Below are 23582 nucleotides of genomic sequence, written 5' to 3' on the forward strand. Positions count from 1 at the left end.
ATCTCACCAAATAAATTAAAGGACTTTCTTCTGTCTGCTCAGTTGCCCCATAGGTCACATCCCTACATATCACTCCTTCCTTTTTCCTTATAAAAAATAATCAGAGCAAAATAAATGACTGAAAAGCCAGCATCTTACCAAAGCATCTTTGTGGAAAGGTTTAATTTCCTGCCCTGCTGTTTTTGTGTGTATGTGTGTATTTTTCTTTCTCCCAAAGGAGAGAAGGAAATAAAGAAAAAAAGCAATGGGAGGAAGAATAAGGAGAGCTGAGAACTTGACAGCCAATAAAGGGAACGGAGTTTGAGGAAAAGATCGGCCCATATATCAGTGACTACATTTTCCTTGAACTGAAAGGATCAGCCACCTCTATACAGATCTGGAGGGGTGAGAGAAATATCGAGAAGGCAAGGCCTGTCAGAGAAATGAAGTTTGGCATCCTTACACCCTCCCTTCCAACTCAGAGCATCCCTGTATGAAGCACAAGCAGACAGATAAAGCAAAGTATGAGAGAGTACACACGGTTTGTAATCACAACAATTTACAATAAAATGATCTTCTGGGAGGATCTTCTACTCAGAGTGGAAGTAAGTGGGGCTGGGTGACATCCCTGATATTGTGGTGTTGTCGTCCCTGGGGAGAAGGGTGCTCACCCACAATCCTAGAAGTGGGTGAGTGTGTTCAACAGAATGGATAGGAAGGAGCCACAACGTGGCAGCACTGTATCTGGTGTGTGGAAGAGACAGCGAGAGTCACGCCAGGCTGACCTTGGTCCTGCCTACATCAAACCCGAGCTGATTTATTAGGAGAGGGTCCGTGCTGAAGGAGGTACCCAAGGAGCAAAGTTTGTTCACAGGTAGAAACACCTCAGTAGTTCTCCTTCACTAGAGAGGAAGAAAAAGAAGGGGAAAAAAACCCTACAGTGGTTTGATTATTATTCACCAAAACAGGCTGGGCTCCCTTGAGCAAGAATCTGGCAAAGCTCTGCCTGTTAGGAAATATCTGTTAACACAGTATGTGCGAGTCCAACAAGAAATGATCCCTGATACTTCAAGTGAATATCAATTTGTTAACTTTCTGGGACACCTCAAAGTTTATTGCAGGGAAAGACTTTTATCTCATTTCATAGAGCAAGGATAAGAAACACAATGACATATTGGATATCTGAGTTTCAGAAATCAATCCCTACATTATAGTGTCCAGTTTGAAATGCCAATGGCAGTGGGGAACCCCCTCCCCACAGTACTTACACAATGAACATACAAAGCAAGTAGCTACTAAAAAAAGTGTCAGCCAGCTTTAATTTTTCTCTAGAAATGACTTGCTCAGCGTCTCTGAAGTAAAGCAGCAGCTGAGCTAGGTTTTTTTTCCTAGCCAGCTCTCCCAACTCCTAGCTCTCAACAACACCATGATAGAGCACTACATATCTACATTGGAAATCTCAGACCAACCTCTTGGTGGGATCCAAGCAGCATAAACAACTTTTTTGGGCATAAGCAGTGCACCTTAGTTTTGAGCCTCTGCACCCCTTAAAGAGACTGATTCCCACCAAGAGAAAGAAAAACACACTTGAGTTTTGTAATTTGAGCATGAAGTTGACATAAAAACTAAGGGCTTCAGCATCTGGGTTTGGTAATGGAGAGGAAGAGGGAAGACTTGGAAGGAGGTGAGGAAATAACAATTTGCTGCCACCTGAAGTATTGTTTAATGCTTTGCTTAAAAACGCTGACAGCTTCTGCACAGCTGTACCCATGGCAGAAGCAGCCTGCTGGCACATTGATAAAGTATTAAGACGAGAGCAGATCTGGGTGCAGTACAAAGAGATGAGAGCTCCTCGCAGCTGAATGAAGGCAACGCACACAAAGTAACCGTTACCTGGCAAACGTTCATTTTTATGCCAACATCTTTTGTTTTGATTTCAGATCAAAGGGAGGTTAGGTGGCTCAGGGCTGGCCTCCAAGCTGCATGGCTAACTTATCTGTGCCACGCAAGCAGGCATAACATTGTCTGCTCGGAAGTAGAGAAAGACCTGAAACACATGAGGGAGGGATGGGGAGACAAGGGGAAAAGGCAAAAACAGCTCTATACTGAGGAGCCCTGCAAAAGTACATTTAATCCCCACCTTTCTGGTCTGCACAAATTTGGACACAAAGTCCTCCTGCTGCTCTCAGTCTGGAAGTCTCACTTTCAGTCCAGACCTGTAGTGGTCTGGCTGAATCTGGCTCCGCTCTTTGGAAGCTCTGACTGTGATCTCCTCTCTTCTTTAGCCCTGAGCATGTGTAACACCACCGTGGTATTGAAAATATCATCCCTGCATGCTCCAGAGCATGCTGGTATGAAGGTGCCTGATGCTGACATAGTTTTACTTTCCTTTTGCTATTTGCATGTGTGTTCATATGTCACTGGAACTGATTTTATACAAGTATTATAGTGTCCCTAACAAAGAAGTTTAGTCATCTTGGTCATGCTGGTCCAAAGCAGGGCAGCTTTTCTCCTTCAACGTTCCTAAGTACTGTACTACATAGCATTACTCCCTGCCAGGTCCTGCTGACTTCCTGGGAATCTCAAAACGTTTTTTGAGAGGATCTCTTCCTTCCTCTTTGTGCCATGAAGGAAAACTGGGCTCCAGGTTAACAAGAACTAAGGCAGCCTTACACTATTTTCTTCCTGAGAGGTGGCCTAGCATTTTGAGAATGAGAGAATGAAAAAATAAGTTATCAAGGCATTGGGCAGCCTTTATGTAGTAAAGGAAGATGTAAATAGCAGCCAGAAGCCAGACACCACTGCTCTGAGACATAACATGCCCTGAATAACTTGCCTCAGTTTCCTCTGAATTGGAGCTGTAAGAAGCTGGTGGCTCACTGCAGCTCAGCGTGAGATAGATGTTACTGTTGAGATTTCTGATACACTTCTGGATCATCCAGTCTATTATGCAAGCATCAGTGTTGTACTGGAATCAAATAGATTGGCTTCACTGCTGGCCCTCCTGGATCCCACACAGAAGTGATTAGCGTGGCATCCTATCCCATCACAATCTGTGTACGCTGCACAGGAAAAGAGAGAACTCCAACCCTATCCCTCTTTTCTTCCCTCTTCTAGAGTGGGGCAAACCCTGATCATTTATAGTGCAGTAATTCTGAGAGAAATTCAAAGCAGTTTCTTCCTCCAGATCTACATTGATATAACTAGGAGCAGAATCCATCCCCATGTCTCTTACATGGCTACTAAGCAGGGAAAAATACTGAGGGCTCCTTTATCTTGACGGCACAAGATAGCTCAATAAATGTAAAGTGCGTGTTACATAACAGCAGAATAATCTATGGTATTGAGGGCTCACAGATCCTGAAAGTCTTTTCTGCTTGCAAGGAGGGGAATTAAATAAGGAGAAAAATATATATTGAATAAAGTGCTTGTTGCAGAATATTTTTTTTAAATACTGAACTGTGAAACCTAAAGTAGGGCAATACCCTCCCTTTCAACAATACTTTGACTTCCTACAGTCAGCAGATGCAATATGCATAGGATTCAGAAAGATCCCATTAAAATTCATTAAACCATGTTTCCAGCTATTTAGTAAATTTTGAAGAAAAGAAACCTATTGCCTCTTCTGCTCCATACGATGGCCTCTTTGAATGTAATTAACCCTTCATTCAAGGGTCTTTCTATCCAACTAATCTCCCACCCCATGCCTTCCGATGCATTTTTAATACTGCAGCTAATACCGCCACCTAAAATCCTCCAGCAGTCACCGTGCAATAGAGCTCTTTGCACAGGCAAGGTACTGTAAATCTCCATAAACAGTGCTTGGATGAACAGCAAATTCAGATAAGTGATGTGTTCTTTTTCATGCCTTCCTGTTACAAACGGGGGATGCTCTTCAACCTTCAAGGTAAATTTTTATCCAGTAACAATGTTGGTTTCCTACCTGCCCTGGAGATTTAGCCAACAGACTGGGACATGCTGGGCAAGAAGGGCAGTGAGGAGGGGCAGGAGGGCATTGATAAACACAGAGGCAATAAGGAGAAGTCTAGAGAAATACACATGCAAATAAAACTGCAAAATTAAAAGTGCAAAACAGTAATGAATCCAGTGAAATTGAAATATATTATGCATCAGCTTTACCTGTCCAGAGTGTAAAAGTTTTACTTACAGGACTCAGGACCTGATCTGGCTGAATCCTTAGTGCTGTAAAACATGACCCGTTGTGGACTGGAGATCCTATTTACAAAGATACTAAGCAGAGATGCAGACTATATCATGAAAAATATAAGAAACAAAATACATTCCTTTTTCCCTCTTCCTCTTTTCTCTGATAAATGATCTGATAAATGAGCTGATTTGTTAAAACAGGCAGTGGAGCTAGAGGGGACAGGGGAAGAGATCTGGCATTAAAAAAAATGAAAACTGAAGATGAGAATTGAAAATATTCTGTTTCTCTTTACCAAAAACAAATCCTACTTCCTGGACAACTCTAACAATCTATCCCTAAAAAAATATCATGAAGGAATATTTGAAACTACTGGGAAAGTCTTAGTCCCATTCACATTGCAAGATGTTCAAGGTATGTGGTATGTCTTTCATGATTTCTATGTTCTGCCCCAGTTCTGAAGGAGTGTTATATCTGACTCACCGAATTATGTTTTTCACTTGGCTCCTGTAACACCCCTACGCTTTATTATTTGATCTGAACTGCGAATTTCCATGGATCCAGCAAAGCATTTAAAAACTTGCCCAACTTCAAGAGCCTACTGCTTTCTGGGAGGCTTTTCACAATACAAATTATGCATATGCTTTTCAGGATTAACCACTCTGTACCATAACCGCATTTCATCTGGATGAGATACAGACCCTTCCCAGCAGACTGGACGCCGTGTAGTGCATTGTTCTAAAATTTGCCTATGAGCACATATGCCTTTTTATTGAAGAGTTTGTCCTGTCTGAACTCTGGCACTGGGATCGTGATCAGTCTTAGGTAACTCAGAAAGGATTAATCCTGGCACTGTGGGCTTGTACACGAGGGTTACGGTTTGTGTATTGGATGCAGGGCTCACCCTAAATTACTGGGAAACCAGAAATCTGCATGCCTAACAAAGAGGCACTGTCATTGCCTTGCCTTGCCAATGAACGGTATTTTAAAAAGGAAGCGGAGTGATTCAAGACATCCATATGGAAGATGAGAATTTCAAAGTATGACACAAGTTTTACTTTATGAGGAAGCATTATTGTTCTTCCAGAGATGGAAAGGGAGGAAAAATTGTGGAGTAGTTCAATCCTGCCAAATTTGTGGACCGAAGTGGCAGGCTGAGTGCTACACAGCAAGCTGGGGAGAAATCTCAGCAGTTAAAAGCCAAAAATTTGGTCTCCAATCTTGCCATTCAAAGACATATGACGTATTATCTTCCTACTTGAAAAAGAAGAGCAAGTGTGTGCTAAAAAATCAAAGATTAGACATTCATCTATGTGCTCCTTGAACCAGGCATGGTGCCTTCAACACCCAAAAATGTGTGTCCAAATTAACAGCAAAGTTCAATAGCTGCAAGAAGATGAGGAAGGATTCATCTGCTTTAATTGTTTCCATGATTTAACCGGCAGGCACCAGGAAATTAATCTGGGCAATAGTCGAGACAATCTGCACAAAACTGGGTCCAATGTTGCTAAAACAAGCCGGCTGAAATGAAAAAGTGCAGCTGTGACTCTGACTGATACCAACGCACACACGCAAGCATGCGCGTGCACAAAAAAGGCACCAATTATTATTCTTATTATTTATAAACGTGGAAGAAAAGCCGAAGGGAGAACAGTAACGCACCCAGATGCTGATTAGCAGGGGATTATATTGATGATGTAATAAAAATTCACTTTGTCTCTTAAGCTGCACCAGGACAATCAGAGAGAGATTAGATAAAAATCAGAGAGAATGAATAATAGAAGGGAGAAGTAACATCATAAACTGTAATTCCCTGCAAAATATTCTACCTCCAAGTGCCCCTCATCTGAATAAGGGTTGAAATACAGCCCAAACACAGATAGGAAAGAGGCTGATGTGGCTTCGTATATGCATGATTTATCAACGAGCAGTCACGTATGCACATATATGTACCTGCATGGAGACGCAAATTTGCACACATCTTCACACACACACATCTATCTAGCTTTGTTGAACAGACAGGTGATGAGAGAGAGCTGAAAAGAGAAAGCGCAGTATGTGGAAAGGGACAAACAGATAGGGAAAGCATGTGGGATGGACAATTAGAATCACGGAGGAATCAATCTGTGCAAGAAAAACAGGAATTTGGAGGAAAAAAACAATTCCATCTCCAAGTGGCAAGGCAAAGGATGCAAATGCAGTCCCCCCATGCTCATATATTTACCTACACATTCACCAGCATGTGTTCCTGTCTGACTCAAAGTTTCCCAGCCATGAAACCTCCCTGACTATAGGGAGATAGGAGAAAAGTTTTTCCTCTTTGAGCACTTGCTTGAAAAGGAGTAGAACTGCCTCACGTCGAACATTGGTTTTAAGTTTACTGACCGTGTTTAATATTTGATTAAACCTTTGGCATATCTGACTATCCTGATCTGAATAGATGATCCGATGCTTTCCCTGGTAGTAAAGCCAAGCATAAGTAATAGCCATCCGCTGACTGCTGCTTTCTTGCGCATAGCAGTAGGATTTTGTTGTGTCTGTAAACCTGCTACCTGCTTCAGGATTCTTTTCAACTATTCAGTATTTTCAGCTGTGCTTTATGGAATGAAACAAAAACAAAAGCACAACCAAAATGTTTCCCTGGCCATGCAGGGGGCTGCAATTTATTAACAACTAAAAAGAAAATCCCTTCCTTCTCAAGTCATCCCTGCTTAAGGATATTACCTGTACTCCTCACAGTACTTTTCGCCTGTAGTTTGCATTATCACTGGCTAAATACATTAGAAAACGTTCATCAGCTTGCTCGGCAGCTTGGGGATGTTTGTGTGGTTGCCCACACACTTGTGCACGCACACACACACACATAGCAATTTTATAAATAAATCACAGTCACAGGGATGAGAAGAGGGCATGTGGTGCTTTGCAAGGGAGCAGAACAGCAAAAAAAATAAAGACATCGCCAGGATCAGAAAATGGGCTGTGAGAGTTCCTCTGTGCTTCTGAATGACTGTGAGATGGCCACTAAGGCTGGGCACACAGGGAATGAGAGGAAAGCAGCCTGGGCTGCTCTTATCCTGGCTTCCTAGCTGAGGAAATATCTAACCCCTAAACACAGACACTGAGCAGGCCTAAACAATCAGCGTACATGCTTTACACCTCAAATGAGACAAGGCTTGCTGGGAGAGGTAATATCTTTTATTAGACCAAGTGATAGAGTTGAAAAAAATAGACAAGCTTTCAAGCACACAAGGAAGTCTGTCTGTTTTTTTCCAGCTAAATCAGCTGGACTAATAAAAGATATTACTTCTCCTTACAAACGTTGTCTCATTTATAACCTTAGACCATCACCGCTAAAGCTACAGCGTGACTTATGCCTTAAATACACACAAAGCTCTTTGCAAAGCCGGATATCATAAATTCCTCTTTAGACACAGCAAAATGAGGAAGAGCCAGGTCTAGGAATGGGATCTTGCAGGACATGGGAGGTTAGTAAGAGGTCCAGGCTAGAAATGGGGTCCTAATCCCTTCCTACCCACTTCTGAAAGAAGCAGGCTGATGCAGCACTACACCAAAGCCTTATCTCTCCTTCTTGCTTTAATTCTTGGTTGCTAGAGAAAGGTCCTGGAGCTGAGAGGTAGCTCTATTTCAAAACAGCAGGAAAAAAAACATTTCTGCAGGAAGCTGAACTGTACTCCAAGAAGAGTCTGCCAAGAACAGTTAAGAATAAGCTCATGATTTTAAGAAGTCAAAGGAAAATGTGTGCAGGATTTTTATTCAGGTGTGAGAAATCTGCTCCTGATTTAATGAAAAAGGAAAAGTTAAAAAAGAAATAGAAAAAATTGCAATTGCCTTGGTGAAATTATAGACCTACTGATCTGTTGTGCTTTATTTTTTAAAATCTCTAAAAGAGGACATTGGGCTTTGAATCTTAAAAGAAGTCTTTTTTCTCTGCACATTCAATGGTTTATGTACAGGGATATATATGTTTATGTGTGTATGTGCGTTCATATTTTACAGGTCTTTCTGCTACTTTTCACAATCTTCTGATGCTGGTGGGAAGTTAGTATAGCTGCCTGTTCCCCAACCCTTCCCTATTTGGGGAAGATCTGAGAGAGGAGACAGCTCATGAAGATGGGAGTCTTGGAGTGGTGATCTGAACTGAGAGAACAGAAGTGTGAAGAGAAACAGTGAGAGCTGGGCATGTAGGGCTGGACTGGCTGGACGTGGCTCCAGGAAATGAATAGGTCATGAGCACACATAGGGTAGAATTATAGATATTAGGGGAAGCAGGCACGTGAGCTTGAAGTCGTGTAGAGAAGGAGTCTGATCCTTGGGGACAATTCTGAGTTTGTGGCCCACAAACCCAGACTTGGACCTCCAACCTTTCCCCAAGGAGGAAACTTGGCAAGGGAGAATAAGGCTCTGGTTCTGGTTCCAAACCCAGATGAAGCAAATGGAGAGGCTGGGAAAGGAGAAGGGAGCGAGCAGATTGCCCAGCACCCATGCTGATGTCTTCCACCTGGTGGTGCAGAGCAGGAACACAGCTCTAGCTGGTGGTTCAGCTATTTCTTCATGCACTGAGAAACAGCAGCCAGGAGCCCTGTTCCTGGATCATCGTAGGGGAGGGGACAGGATAATGACACACCTATTGTGCAACTTCCTCTATAAATGAACTCATTAAATCTATTCTACCAACACCTTTCCAGCCTTTTTCAATGAGCTGGTCAGTAACAAATGATCATTTAATGGCACAGAGCAGCCATTATATGGGAGAACAGATTGAGGCTAATATAACATACATTCCTCCAAACAAAAACTCAACATCTCTCCCATTTTTTTTCTTCCTTCCCCATCTGCAAACACTGTCAGTAAAGCTGAGTAAATATATAAATAATTAAACAAACAAATATTTTCCCTGCTGCCCCCAGGCCTTTGAATCTGAGACTTCGTTGGATTTCAGGCAATCAAACAGCATCACGTAAACACACTCACTCTGCACGCACACTTCCTCTCCACCTTTGACAGAATATCATTGACTTGAGTGCACTGTGATGATTTCAAATAGATCTGGGGTAGATTATCGACTGTACACACATGCACACTCCAGCTCTTCCATTTATTTCACTAAAAATGTAAGCACAGAAAGGTGGAAACACAAAATACTGCATACATTGTTATTGATGAACTACCTAAAACTACTGAAATTTAAAAAAAAAAAAAAAAAAAAAAAAAAAAACAGCGATAAAATAGGAGAAAGCCTGATTTACTTTCTGATCATTGGCCAGAGCGTCGCTGTAGGAGATAATCCGAAAACTCCCTTTTAAATGAAAAGGTTTCTAAATGAATTTTGCTGTGACAGGCTACTTGAGATTACCGGAATCTTATTTATCCCCCACAATAAGAATCTTCTTCAGCAGTAGCCCCCAAAACCCCCTTGCAAAAGCCAAGGATGTTCACATTCCTGCTTAAGGATTCATGTGGTTTCTGTATGCTGTCCATGAGACTGGGTCAGAGTCTAACTATTGACTTAATGGAGCATTGGGTCGGTCCTCGGTAAATGGACAACAACTGCCAATTCCATCTGCTCGTACTAAGGACAGGAGTACACTTGTCTGGAGGGAACTTGCTCTTTTTACTGACCCAGGGAAAGAAGATTCCTTCGGCTTGATCCAAACTGTATTGCAAACAATATGTTTGGATCAGACCCTTAGAGAAGAAAAGTGGAATGCAGCCCTTCATCAAATCCTTCAGGCTTGCAGCTCCCTCAGTTGCCATAACAATGAAGAGTATATATGTGATTGACTAAAATAAAAAAAAAGAAAAAGAAATCAAGTTCCTGAATCAGTGAATGATAATATTCCTGTAGACGAAGAAATTACGAAGACTGAATCCCACTCACACAAAGAAAATTGTGAAAATTGCTGTTGACCCTTTCTTGGTAAAACAGGGACAAATAAATATTTTCAAGTAAAATGAGCAAAGCTAATTTTCCACCTCCCTACCATGTGTTTTCTGCAAGCTTATTTTCCTGATCTGCACTGAAAGAGGCTCTAATGCAACACACATCATCAGAGATGCACCAAAACCTTTTCTGATGGAAAATGAATGCTGAATTTCTGCCACTAATGCCTCCTTCCTTAAAAAAAGTCAAACTGTCTTAATATTGCAGATGAGAAAATGACAGATCAATAACCTTCTGAAGCCAATTGGAATCTTCCAATTGATTCAACAGGTTTCAGATGAGGCCTGAAGGCACTGAGCTTAAGTGACTCCACCAGAGAGTGTTGGTGATTAATTATCCCAGCCCTGATTAGAAGTCAACCACCCTGCTCCCTCGCTGCTTGCCCTCACCCACCAGATCGTTCCCATACTTTGAAAATGCTCCGATTACAAAAGGGTGGTTCCAAAATATGGCAACCACCAGTAAACATTTCAGAAGGAATGGCAGTGTTTGCTTTTCTTGCTTGTTTGTTTAATTTATTGTTAACTTTTACTGAATCGAGAGCAGAATGTAAAACCCAGAATCACTATATCACTGTTACCTGTGATCTTTACGTATATTTTCTCCTACCGTTCATAAGGATTGACTTGCTTTTTTTTTCTTTGTCAATGATTAAATTTGGAGTATAATTATTTGTAATATACTCTAAATCATCTAGGTCCAAATAAACATGCAGCACTGCTATGATTTTAAAGACTTTGCCAGAGGATTTTTGTTGGTTGTCTTGCCCATTCCTCACTTCCACTCCTACTTTTTTTCTTTTATTGCCAGTATCTTGAATGAGATTTCTTTTTCTTAACAGAAAAATAAAAAATCCATAGTAAGAATAAAAGAAACCACACACATACAAAGAAAACAAAGCCAAAAAAATGACCAGTTTCTGTCTGAACACACATAACAGAACAAATCCTGCAGAATAACATAACTGAATAATAGTTTATCATTTTTATAAAAGATGGTGAAAAATTGAATCCTTGTCCGTGTACTACTGAAAATGGAATAGGATCAAATAAATTGCTTTTAAAAGCGATTAAATGCTCACAAAAGAAAAACACTCGTCCTGTAAACCAAGACAAGAAATAATGAAATGCAAACCATGTTGAAACTACTGTATGGTGACTGGAACGAGACATTTCAAGCCGAATGGTACAGCAGGATCACATAGCATACCTAGACAAGGCAGCTGAAGAGGGAGTTAGGAAATTCAGAAAGCAAGCTGATCTTTGTATCTAGGTTTATAAGAGTGAAAACCTTACAACGTTTTCACTGCATGCTATCGACAGCTGCTGCCCCAACAAGCGGTACCTTGCAGAACTGCCCGTAACTTAAGGCCCAGTGGAAACCCTGCTGCAGGTGAGGTCAAGTATTCCTGAAGACTTTAATCAACACTGAAACAGATCTCTATGCTCTGCAAAGTCTTTTTCCATCAATTATAGACTATGCATAGCACATATATCTTATTTTTACCCTCCTTTCCCCAGTATTTTTAAAATGATACTAGAAGTGTGAAAAATAAAATAAACAGAGCCCTTTCACTGCGCTGCTGCATTTGCAAAAGAGCTCTCTGGTTCTGCTCCATCCTGGAGTTTCTCCAGGACTCTAGGTTCTCTGCAGCTGCCAGGCAAAGACCTGATCCTACAGTAGGAGGTTTCTTGTCCCGTTGTAGGGCTGGTGAGACCTGGGGAAAGAAATAGAGCCCGGCCTGTAAGGTACAGGGAAGCACTTTTCTCTGAATTTGCTTTCAAAGACTTGTCAGCCAGTTGTGGCTCCTCTGCCTCTCCCTCTCTCCCTCTTTCATGCACCATTTCAAAGAAGTGCATCTTTACCTTATTATATTATTAGAATAAATCAATATTATTAATATTACATGTTGGCAATTCTGTAAATTCTTCATAGTTCTCCTCCTTGCCAGTTATCAGCAGGTACATTATACAGTCTCTAGTTAGATTGGTCAACCAGGCTATCGATAGTCTTAATAAGCAATATCTGTATTGTGACCTTTGGTCACAGAACTGAATCTCTCCTATAGGGCTGTCATATTCCTTAAAGAAGTATTGATAAGCTCATTACTGTATTGTTACATATAATTTTAGGTGTGATTCTCACTCACCCTCAAGCATCTAGTAACCTAATACCTTTTTTTCCTACTAAAGCATTGGCCCTTTTACAATTGATCAAATAATGAATTAGAGCATTATAGAGAGGAAACATAATCAGGGGATTTCTACAAGCACACTGTGATATATCTTTTGATCTTCTGACAACCTTCATCCCTCTGGATCCTAGGAAGGAAGTACTGTTTTATAGGGATATTATTAGGCTGATGCTGCTTTATACGTCTACCTGCAAGAAGCTGCCGAATCTGACAAAGATATTTGTGTGCGTTTGCGGTGAGTGATATGTACTATGTGATGCAAACCTATCCTTAGGGACTGAAAAGGAGAGAAATATCACAAATGTAAGTCTGCCCTTTCTAAACATGCATGCATAGACAGTCTTCGTGCATCATGTACACAGGCATTTGAGTTAGAAGCAGGCCAAATATGCAGTCAGATCTCATCAGACCAACTCTGTCTGCAAAGCTCCATTTTTATTCTGTTTGAAGAAGCTTCGTGTCCAGAGTTATCTGCCCCAGCGTACTGGGAACTCAGCTGGGTTGCCGCAGAAATATTTTGGAGACTCAGACACAATGTACAAATAAACCAGACATGGATTAATTAAGTGTGACTGTATCATTAAATTAGTATAATGAACAAACAACTACATATCATATTAAACTCTGCATATAATTCCAGGAATAGGGTGTTAAGTCACCTGTCACTTTCATAAAAGAATATAATCTCGGTACTGTCTTTTAGATAGGAATTATTTAGAGGTATATGTCAGCCTTAATGTATATGTGTCTCTATTGAATGCATGTTTTCATTAATATGCGCATATAACAAATGCTTGCACATACATATGATATACAAATGCAGCAGATGCATTTGTATCCATCTGAAAACACAACTTCACGCAAAAGTTAATTCTTGGGGGCATCGTTCAGGCAAACTATACTTCATTATATCTACCAGATTTAAATCAGAAATTACAAATCTCAGTAACAGAAAGGGGAAAAAATAGTCTGTGTTATGAACTCTTCCTGTACGGCACCTTGGTGTCTCAAGCTGTAAGCAAGTTTCTGGTGGCAAAATATTCTGGCGGACCTAACAGAGATGACACATCTCTCTGATGATACACATCCCTAGGAAGACAAACACTGCCAACAAAGCCATCTATGAAATAGTTAATATTAAACAATGATTATGTTCAACAAAGAACGGACAAGTAAACAGATAAGGGTGAGGTAGATCGAAATCTGCATGCCTCATTGGCTGAGCTGTCGGATATTTCTAATGCATTTGAAGGGTTTGTTACTATGAACCTGCTAAGTATCTTTAAACCTTTGATCTGTAGCCAGTCTTAACAAAGGTGACAATTAATTAAAGGAGAGTGCATTGCAATAAAGTTACATCGTGGTCAGTTTATATATACTGTCCAAAGCTGGTCCACAGAAGTCACTGTCAATTAAAGTCTTCTTGGAGTCCAGTTCATTATCAATTTTCCCCCCTTGCCTTGATCAATATTTTTGGCTGCTTCTGCTTGACAAACTTAACACAATGTCTATATCTATATGTCTTGCCATTCATTTACATGGAATAGATGGCTGTATATGATTTATTTTTAGCCAGTATGTATGGTCAGACACTTTATTTGAGAGGTTTAGAGCTCTCATCCATCTTTATTTTAAGGAATGACAATAATAAGCCCTCTCTACCTTCGAGGGGATGTCAGGTGGATATAATGAATACACATTAAAAGCTGCATTCACCTATGTGTGTATTCAGGACATGGCTCACACTGACAAAAGCAAATAAATGCAGTATCTGCGGTGCCATCCTGACTTCAGTCCACTTCATGTGATGCGGCATATATAGAGTGATGCAAGAAATCCTGCAGTCCCCAAAATGCGACAATGCATCCTGAGGAGTTACAGAGGGAGAAAGGTCTCTATAAAAATGCTCTAGATCAGTCAAGGAAGTGGTAGTGGAAGAAAGACTATAATTTACCCTTATCATGGATATCATTTTCTGCTTTTCATTTCTCTTTCATTTACTCTTTCTGCTGCAGATTTTAATATACAAGGATCAGATGATCATGACAAGCCCCAGCAACAGTCATATAGGCATTAGTGGAACAGTTAAGCAAGTGAGAAATGATGCAGGGGTCAGGCTTTTTTCAGTTCCTCAGCTTCATTTAAGTTCTAGTTTCACTCACTGAAGGAAAGCTAAGTTCGGACACAAGCCATCAGGCACAGAAGCTGGTTGCGTTTGCTGCAACTGTGGTTTTCCTACATAATAAACAACAGGAAAGGGACACACGGTTTACAAATGTGAACCTACTGATGCGATGGCAAAGCTCTCATGAACTTCTGCCCAGATAGCAGAAATGGGGTCTTTGCTTCCTCCTGAAAAAAAATGCTGCGATTAATGAAACACCAGCTTCATTAAGGCCAGGAGTTGGCTTAGCTCACTTAAAATCTCACTTGGTTAGCGCAAACACAGCGCACTAATGTGACAACACATGATGGAAAGTTCATACTGAGCCCTGCAGTCTGCTGTCATTGAATATTGTTGTAAAGCTATAGTCAATGCCAACACAAGTCTTTGGGCATTGGATACTTTTCTCTCTATTTTAAATGCAGGTACCTGGCCCAACAGCTTCAATTGTCTTCCCCACTTTTTCTCCCTTGCAGCCATTACCGCCTGTCACATAAACCCGCCTGGGTTCACACTTGATTGACGGGAGGGACGGTAACAGCTCCTTTAGTGTCGTTCTGGTCTGTCGGGTCAGTGCGGCTGGTATGCATGTGCACAGAGTATGCATGATAAAAAACACTCTGACATCTTGCTAAAAGCTGTGGCTGGGCTTTTCCATCTCTGAAGGCCAGGGGAGACCCTCCTTGGTCATCTGGCTACTTCTGCCCCTTGATCTTTGCTACATGCATTGGAAATCCTGTGCCCTTCCTCACCTCCATCTTTGGCAGATGCAGTCCTCCTTCCTGTTGAGCACAAGACACTCTCTGCAATCTGACTCACTCTTCACCCAGGCAAAATTTCCAGATAGTCTCTGAAAACTTCCTTTGAAAGACTATTCCATCAGATGCCTCGCTTTTATTTACGGTACAATTTGAATCCCCTGCTAAAGGCAGCCCTGTCTGTTGTACTGGTTACTGGTAGAAGCAGGGTACGGGAGGAAATAGACCACCTTTTTCATCCAAGGTGGCACGGATCGTCAATTTTTTCCCGCTACTTTAATGCTGACATTCCCAATATTTTCTGGATGAACATAGAGAAAAAATAAAATAAGATAAATCAAAAACAAATGGTATTCTGTTTCTGTTGTCATTCTTCAGAAATAAGTAAATTCCTGATTCACCATCTAATTAAAACCTTATTTTGATGAAGTAAATACTATGAGGTTTGGAAATCGAAACTATTGCAGTCTTCTTTAGAGGAAAAACAAAACAAAAAAAAAAAAGAAGAATACGTTTTATTTCCTTCCCTAAAATGCCCAAAGGCATTGGCATGTGTAGATATTGAGGGACAGAAGCATCTATAAATGTGCTGGAAATGTAAGACTAACTTAGAGAAAGATAAGAGAAGAAACAAAAGCTCCCGAAACACAAACTTTAATTTCTTTCTTTTCTCCGTGTTCTATAACTTTAAAATAAGTGCATTCTTGTGAGGATGATTAGTTGATATGGTAGTGTGGCTAGCTGAAGAACAGCTTTCGGTGCAAAACTTAACAGCCAAGCGAGAGATCCCAGAAAATTGGAGTTTGTACTGGAAATGCTGACACAACCGTAACAACAGCATCATAACTGGCTGCAGCTGCTTCTAGAAACCAAAATCCATGTCCAGATTCCTGAAAAAAAAGAGTTAACATGTAGCCTTCTAATTTATGAAGCAATCTAGGCTATCCATTTGACATTATCAAATATGCATATAAGCTCATAATGTACAGGGGGATTTTTCCTCTCTCTTGAGTTGCATTTTGATTATTTTAAGGAGTTGTTCTTTAGGCATAAAGTCCCTTCTGTTTTATTCCAGTTTATTTGTGCATTTACCTCCCTAAAACTTGTTTGGTTTACTACCATACTAAATGCTGTATGCATTTCTTTCAGCCAGGCAAGCCTTATGCTTCAATTATGGAGGAGTTTATTCAGCACCTGTATTGCGTTGTGTTTCTTTTCAGCTAAATTTCCATTTCTCAAAGGCAATATGTATGAATGTGTATACATCATTTTTTTCCCTGTATTTATACACACACACAAATGTATACATTTATACATATATACAAATATATTTGTATATATGTATATTTGTATATTAATTGAACGCACATCGTCATTGCACTTCTGAATTTCTGCGGTATCCAAAACATTTATAAACATCCTTAGACTTAACAAGGTTTTAATCTTTCTATCATCTTTCTTTATAATCAAACATAACAATATAATGAATGGAAGCCTTGTTTACCTACCTCCTAGGTACTTTAAATTCCAAAATTATTTATACTTTTGAGAAGGTATAGTGGTAAAAGAACTAAACTATTCTTTTCCTACTGCATTTTTCTAGCTGCATTGAATACTTATCAGGTCAGGCAGGTACACCATACCAGCCACAGGACTGCAATAGTGGATGCTGGGGAAGTTTTTGGGGGGTTTGTGTTTACCCCTCTCTAAACAAGGCTGGAAAGAATATTGCAGCTCTCAGGTCCATGAAAGACGCTTTCTTCCTTACTGTGTGCTGTCTCCACTCTTTTAAGTGCGCTCACCCGCATGTTTCAGTAAATCTCAGTTAAGTGTGCAATGCTGATTTCTTCCGACTTCCCAAATAGAATATTATGGAGACCTGTGTGTTTTAAATTAAAACACATTTCAGACCTTGGTTACAAGCATGCTTCAGTAGAAAAGGCTGTTTAAACCTACGGGGACAGTCCTATATTTAGATTACATTAATTCATAAATATTATACTAAATACCACTTAAATTGGCCCTAAATGACTTCAAAGATAATGCATTATAATATGGCTGTCCTGAGAGCACTAACCTTTATGTCTCCCAGTAACTCAGCCTTTAAGCATACACCACTGCTAGATAAGAAGGGGGGAAGTTATGAATGAATGGCTTGCTAAATTGTTCAAGTGTGATTAGTTAACTCCATGCGTGCGCGTGCGTGTGTGTGAGCGCGTGGGTGGGTCAGCTCTCCCTGGTAGATCTCTACCCGCAGATCTCAGCACACAGCCTCTTCCCAACCCTAGAGCAAAGTGCCACAGCAGAAGTGCGTTTCTGCCCCGTGTGGAGAGAAGCGAGGATGGGGGGAATATGTAGCACCAATGCTAGTTGCCATGAAAGATTATTTTCTCAGAGAGCTAGCAATTCTTTTCCACGTTTCCTCACATGCTGCATCCCCTATACCCTCTTCTACATTTGTGTGTCTGCAAGAGTATTGTGCTCCCCTGCGTCTTCCCTGGTACCTGGCATGGCATCAGACCAGACTCCTGGTGAGAGCACCTAGGACTTCGCTGTCCCTTTCTAACAGTTTTTGTTTTTTTTTTTTCTTTTGGCAAAGAGGGATAGTTATGTACTTTATCTTCAGGTTCTTAATTTTCAATTTCCTTCTGATATACAGAAGCCTCACCACAGGATCCCTTCATAATATTTTGAATCGTACACATCCCATGCTCTCATTTCAGTGGACTTACACCTGAAATGACTCCGGTTGCTATGTTTTTACTCTACACTAATTCCCTTCTCTTCCCTTCCTGAAACACAAACCCACCTTCTCCCTCTCCACACCCAAGATTTGCTTTCTGTACACTTAAATAAACTAAAGCCCACTGTTAACCCTTCAAAGTATATTACTGTCACAGCTTCATCCTCTGGATAAGGAATTTTATCAACTGAGAGTGATGGATCAATTAATGTACAAACATGATGCATCACTTACGGAAAGCATTTTGGAGTTTCATATTGCCATCCTACCCCTGAGAACCAGTTGGACTGTCTTTGTGCAGTTCTTCACCTATGCCTCCAGCAAAGCCAAAACAGGGAGATCTGAGTGAATACTATGTTTCACATGACTGAATTTAGAGAAGGGGAAAGAAAAAGAAAACAGATTAAAAATGAAATGAAAGAAAATAAAATAAAATTAAAAAGCCAAACACAATCCTCATCCTTCAAAGCTCCATCATGCCTTTTGACTTAATAGTAATTAATCACTACTGGCAAGAAAGTAATTTTTTTTCCAGGTAGCCAGAGGCACATTTTTATCAGGATTAGCTAATAAATCAGTGGCATTGCTAGAAAGGAGTTCAAACTCTTCATGGATTTACTAAATAAAACCGATCTCTGAAGCGTCGGCAACTCAGTGTCTATTGAAGCTTCACTCAAAATCTAACCTACGGTATAACAATCAACATCATCATTTTTCATTCCAAAGTCCAAAACTTCTAGGGTGTTAAAAATGACTGTTTCTTTCAAGACAAACACACACATTTTGGTTTCACGGTGTAACAAGAAATCCCACCTGGAATTTTTCCTATTTTTCAGCTTTAAAACAGAAATGAAATGAATGGAAATGAAGTTAGTATCTTGTTTAGTTCAGGAATATGTGTTAAACATATCCAAGCAAGATAAATGATCCCTCTCTCTCTCTACCTCTCCCTCCCCCCTGCTTCCTGAGTTTGTCTTTATGAATACAGGCATACAGTAAAAGCAAAACTGAGCAACATTCCCATCTATGAAACAGAAATTAAAGTTACTGTTGATTAATTGTATGTTTCAGGTAGAACAAAGCGAAAGAATTAATTCTTATCAACAAATCAAAAAAACATCCCCATTAAAAAAAAAAAAAAAAAGAAAAAAAAGAAAAAAAAAGAGAAAAAAGAACAACACCAAAACCTTTACCTAGATGTTATCTCAAACATTTCATCTATCTTATGCTGAGTGATTCTCTTCAGTGTAGCTTATACTGCTGTTATTTTTTATTTTACGGAAACCTTAGATAATTTTTGCAAACACATGCGTACGCACGGGCTGACTGGCTACTCACTATACCTCATCTATTAGACAAAACCTCCCAGGACGTTTCCGACGTTTCCTTCCCTATTCTTTGTACTATTATTTTAATGTTATTATTAATAACTATTCTAGAGTGGATGTCATGTTTAGAAGATGTCCATCAGACCTTGATGTGTCTTCTAGGCAGCTAGTCTGAAAGGAAAGCTAGGTTCAGAAGGGACAGACTGATCATTGTAAATATGAGAAGGGTGTTTGGAGCAACCGGCAATACCCTATAACTTGTGCTGAGTCTCCAGTCCTCGAGCCCTGAGTGTTTCTGTACCCTGTGTGACTCTGGTACTTTGAACTGCCAGGGTATATTTTAATTTGCATTTTCTAAAGGTGGAGAGGAGGGGAGTCAGTGGGAAAGGGAAAGAAATGCCTCTTAAACATCCTGTTAAGTTTAAGATTTACAACTCACCATGGCAGCTGGAAAGCTGGGAAGCCACTAATGCCGTTCCCCGTAACTCTCCCTGCCAGGAATGAATCGGCTGGAGTAGAGGTTGCTATTGAACCTCTCTCATAACAGATACAACTTCTACTCGCCCCGTGTTTCCCTGCACAACCATTTTTCCTCCTGCACTATGTCTGGAGTCACACCCTGCTCACTTCTGATCTTTTTTTTTTTCTTTTTTATTCTTTCCCTCTAAATAGCTAGATATCTTATGAAATAAACACACACATACATGCACATACACACGCACACATGCATTATATATGCAGATCCTGAATTAATAAAGTGGCTTGCTACATTCCCACTACTAAGCTATGCTATCATGCAAATGATCTTTAACTTCCTCTATGTGAGTCCTACTTTCCCACCCAGTGATCTGAGCATCTTCACTGCCACTACACACTCCGTCCCCCCATCCCAAAATGTAGCATCCTCTAATCTGAAATGCACCACTGGAGAGACTAAACAGGGAAAGGAGCAGGCAAAGCTGGAGAGAGCAAGGCACTGCATGGAGAGCACATCCTTACAGTTTTGAAAGCAAACCCAAAAAGTTCCCGGAATGGACTTTGGGCACACTAGAGTAGTGTTAGTAATGTGCCTGCTCAGAGACTTCTCCGTTCTGGAACTGAACTGCAACCCACCCCTCCTGGCTTGCCCTCTCCAACACATACTCACTTTGTGATTTTATACTTTCTTCCCTTTCATAGATGTTTTTATTTTTATTTTTAAATTGTTTTTATATCTCTGTTCCCATGCTGAACAAAACCTAAACGAACACCCCCTGCACACCCCCGACAAATCACTCTCCTCTACCATCAGTTTCGGAGCAGACTACAAGTAAGAATCCTAACAGAGTTAAAAATGAAAAGGAAAAAAAGTAAATAAATAAATAAATAAATAAAAGAGAAGAAGAAAATGCAAAGGTGCCAGTGCCCGGTACACAACAGTTGTAAAATAGGGGCTTCCCAGCTCCGCGGGAACACGCGGACAGACAGACGGACACACACCCCTGAGTGGAAAATGTGCAGCTCCCAAAGATAAATAAAGAAATCCTCTTAATCTTTTTCAGCACCACTAGCGTGTGGACAGCTGCCTGCCAACACAGCCTCCCGTTCCGGCTCTCGCCTGGACTCTCCGGCTTTCACAAGTGGCAGCATCTTGCCCCTCTAAAAGGGGGAAAGACATGAAAATACTAAGAAACAAGGCAAAGGCAGCTGACCCCCTTCTCTGCTTCTCTCTCTTCTCTTTCTAGGAGGGTCTATTATTTCTTTCCCTGCCCCCCAAGCCTGCTGCCTCCACCCCCGGCCAGCCAAAAATGAAATAAAATGAAATCGAAAGGAAAGAGAGATCCAGAGAGGGAGTGAGAACCTGCCTTCTTCTCCCGATCTCTCCCGGGAAAGTTCAGGAGGTAACTCACCTTTGTGCATGCCAGTGAACCTGTCCTTCAGCACCGTCAGTTCATAGATCTTCCCGAACTCCTCGAAGAGCGGTTTGAGGTCTTTCTCGTCCAGGTTACGGGGAATCTGCCCAATAAAGAGCTTAATGGCATCGTGGTCCTTCATTGGGATGGTGGATGGGTTTCCGGGACTATGGTTTAATCCGTTCATATGCCCGTTGGTGCTGGGGTTGCTGTGATTGCTACTCAGGCTGGTATTGTCTGGTTGTCCGTTTGCTAACGTGGCCATCTTTATATACATAGAGAAAATCTTCTTTCCTTTTTTTCCCCCTCTTCTTTTCTCTCTCCCTCTCTCTCTCTCTCTCTCCCTCTCTCTCCCTCTCTCTCGCTCTCCCTCTCCCTCTTTCACACACACACACACACACTCACACACACACACACTCCTCCCTCTCCGTCTCTCTCTCTCTCTGGGTCTGATCTGATTTTTTTTTTACATTGAAGATCTGTGTCCTTTCCGTTTAAACAGGCTGGATCGGTTCAAATTCCCAGCCAGACTAGGGGGTGGGGTGTGAGTGTGTGGATGTGTGTGTGTGCGGGGAAGGAAGGCTGGGGGTGGGGGATTGCTTTTGCCTCTACTCAGCCTAAACCCCCTCCTCCCATCCAACCAGCCCCCCCGTCTGTCTGCCTGGGAGAAGCTCAATGGTATCTTCCAACACAGCCCCCGGCTATAAATAGCACTAGGCGCATGGCTCTTTGAGAGACAGTCAATTTCTATTGTGCCAAGTGAGCAAAGGGGAACGGTTGCGTTTTTAGGACCAATGATGATAATTTTTTTTTTCCTTTTCTTTTGCAAGTCCTCCGATCAATCGCTGTCGTTATAATTTCAGTGATCATCGGGAAATCTGCCTTTCATTTAAGAGGGAAAAAAAAAAACACAAACCCAAGGTGTTCTGACTTCTTCCTATTATGATGCTGTCTCTTATTTATTATTTACTCTTATTATGAATTTGCAGTTGATAATAAAAGCAGTTGAGATACGGACGAATCCTCAGTCTCAGAGGTTGCTTTTGCTATTGTTGTTGTGGTTGTGATGTTACAAGCTCTCTTTACTATATCTGTTCTTGTTGCATCTAAAAAAAAATGCATGCTCTTTATGCTCTTATTTTTAAAATTATACTGCCTATGATGACATCAGGCTAGGAAAGGCACAAACTGTATTGTTGTAGGTCTTTAGAGAGAGAGAGAAATAGCGAGATGACTATTAATTTTCATGCTGCCGATATTTATTTTACGTACAGTCAGTGCGGGTGTTATCTCCTGTGTGTGTGTGCATGTGTGTATTGGAAAGGGATTGATTAGATAAGATTTTCTTGCCCGACTTTCAAGCCATCAGGATATTCTGTCTCTCTCTGATGGAAACATAAATCGTATTTTGTAGTCATCAGGGATCGGGAGTTGCTTGTCCGGACAATGCTCTCTAGACAAAGTGTACTGTATGGTGGAAATGAAATCAGCTCTCCTTTCTTAGCATCCAGGGGTGGGGAGGGCAGGGAGGCTCGGATTAAGGACACAACTCTCCCTTGTCTCCCAAATAATAATAACAATAATCCGGACGGTAACAAAACAAGGCACTGCGTGTGTTCAGAGCAATTTCCCTGCCTTTTTCTCCCCCCGGCTTTCCTGTGCGAACCGGGCGGGGATGAAGCTCGGAGAAGCACCAGCAAGCGAGCCGGGAGCAGCCTGCGAGTTACCTGGCCTGAACCCCCCCAAGACCCGCGCTCCGGGTGCAGCTCCCCGGCGACAGGTTATTCCCACTACCGCCGCGCTGGTCTCAATCCCCCAGCCCCACGCCCGCCCCAGGCTGCCTTCAGGCACCGCGGGGGCTCCGGGCCATTGTTCCCGGCGCCGGCTGCTCCCCGCGGCAGAAGCGGTGGCGGCCCCTGAGGCCGAGCTGAGAGCGGGACCCCTCCGGCCGGCAGTCCCCCGAGAGCTCCGGGCAGGGCATTGGGAGCACGTGTGGCTGTAAAAGGAAGGGGCAGCCACGGAGGAGGGAGGTTATTAGTTACAATTCGCGGCGTTCGAGTTTTATTGACTGGAATTTATTTTTATTTTTGTTTAAAAATAATGAGTAGAAAAAAAGAAAGAAAGAAAGAAAAAAAAAAAAAGAACTGGGCAACGGTCTGTTTGTAGCAGCAGAGTCAGCTTTCACTTTATTTGAGTTTTGCTTTAATAATGGAGCAGCAACCTACTGTACTACTTCCGTGTCCCCCCACGATCTCTTTCTCCCCCCTTTCTCTCCACCCCCCCGACCCCTCCCCCCCCCCCCCCCCCAAAAAAAAAAAAAAAAAAAAAGAGGGTCCCAGTGTATGTAGCTCGGCTATCGTACTATCGCAGCAACTCCTGAGACTGTGAGCCCTCCCC

The 23582-nt window shown here is 41.5% G+C and overlaps 1 protein-coding gene across 20 annotated transcripts in view; it reads right to left on the reverse strand.

Annotated features, from left to right (window-relative positions):
* CELF4 (CUGBP Elav-like family member 4) overlaps positions 1–21462 on the reverse strand; it is a gene marked incomplete at both ends in the record, with an annotated part of 677504 nt that extends 656042 nt beyond the window's left edge. For all 20 annotated transcript variants that reach the window (XM_079548776.1, XM_079548766.1, XM_079548777.1 and 17 more), the window contains one exon: positions 21183–21462. In XM_079548776.1, the coding sequence (XP_079404902.1) occupies positions 21183–21462 (280 nt within the window). The remainder of the gene's footprint in view (positions 1–21182) is intronic.
* Positions 21463–23582: the final 2120 nt, after the last annotated feature.

Source organism: Tetrao urogallus (genome assembly GCF_951394365.1).
Source record: "Tetrao urogallus genome assembly, chromosome: Z".
Lineage (NCBI taxonomy): Eukaryota > Metazoa > Chordata > Aves > Galliformes > Phasianidae > Tetrao > Tetrao urogallus.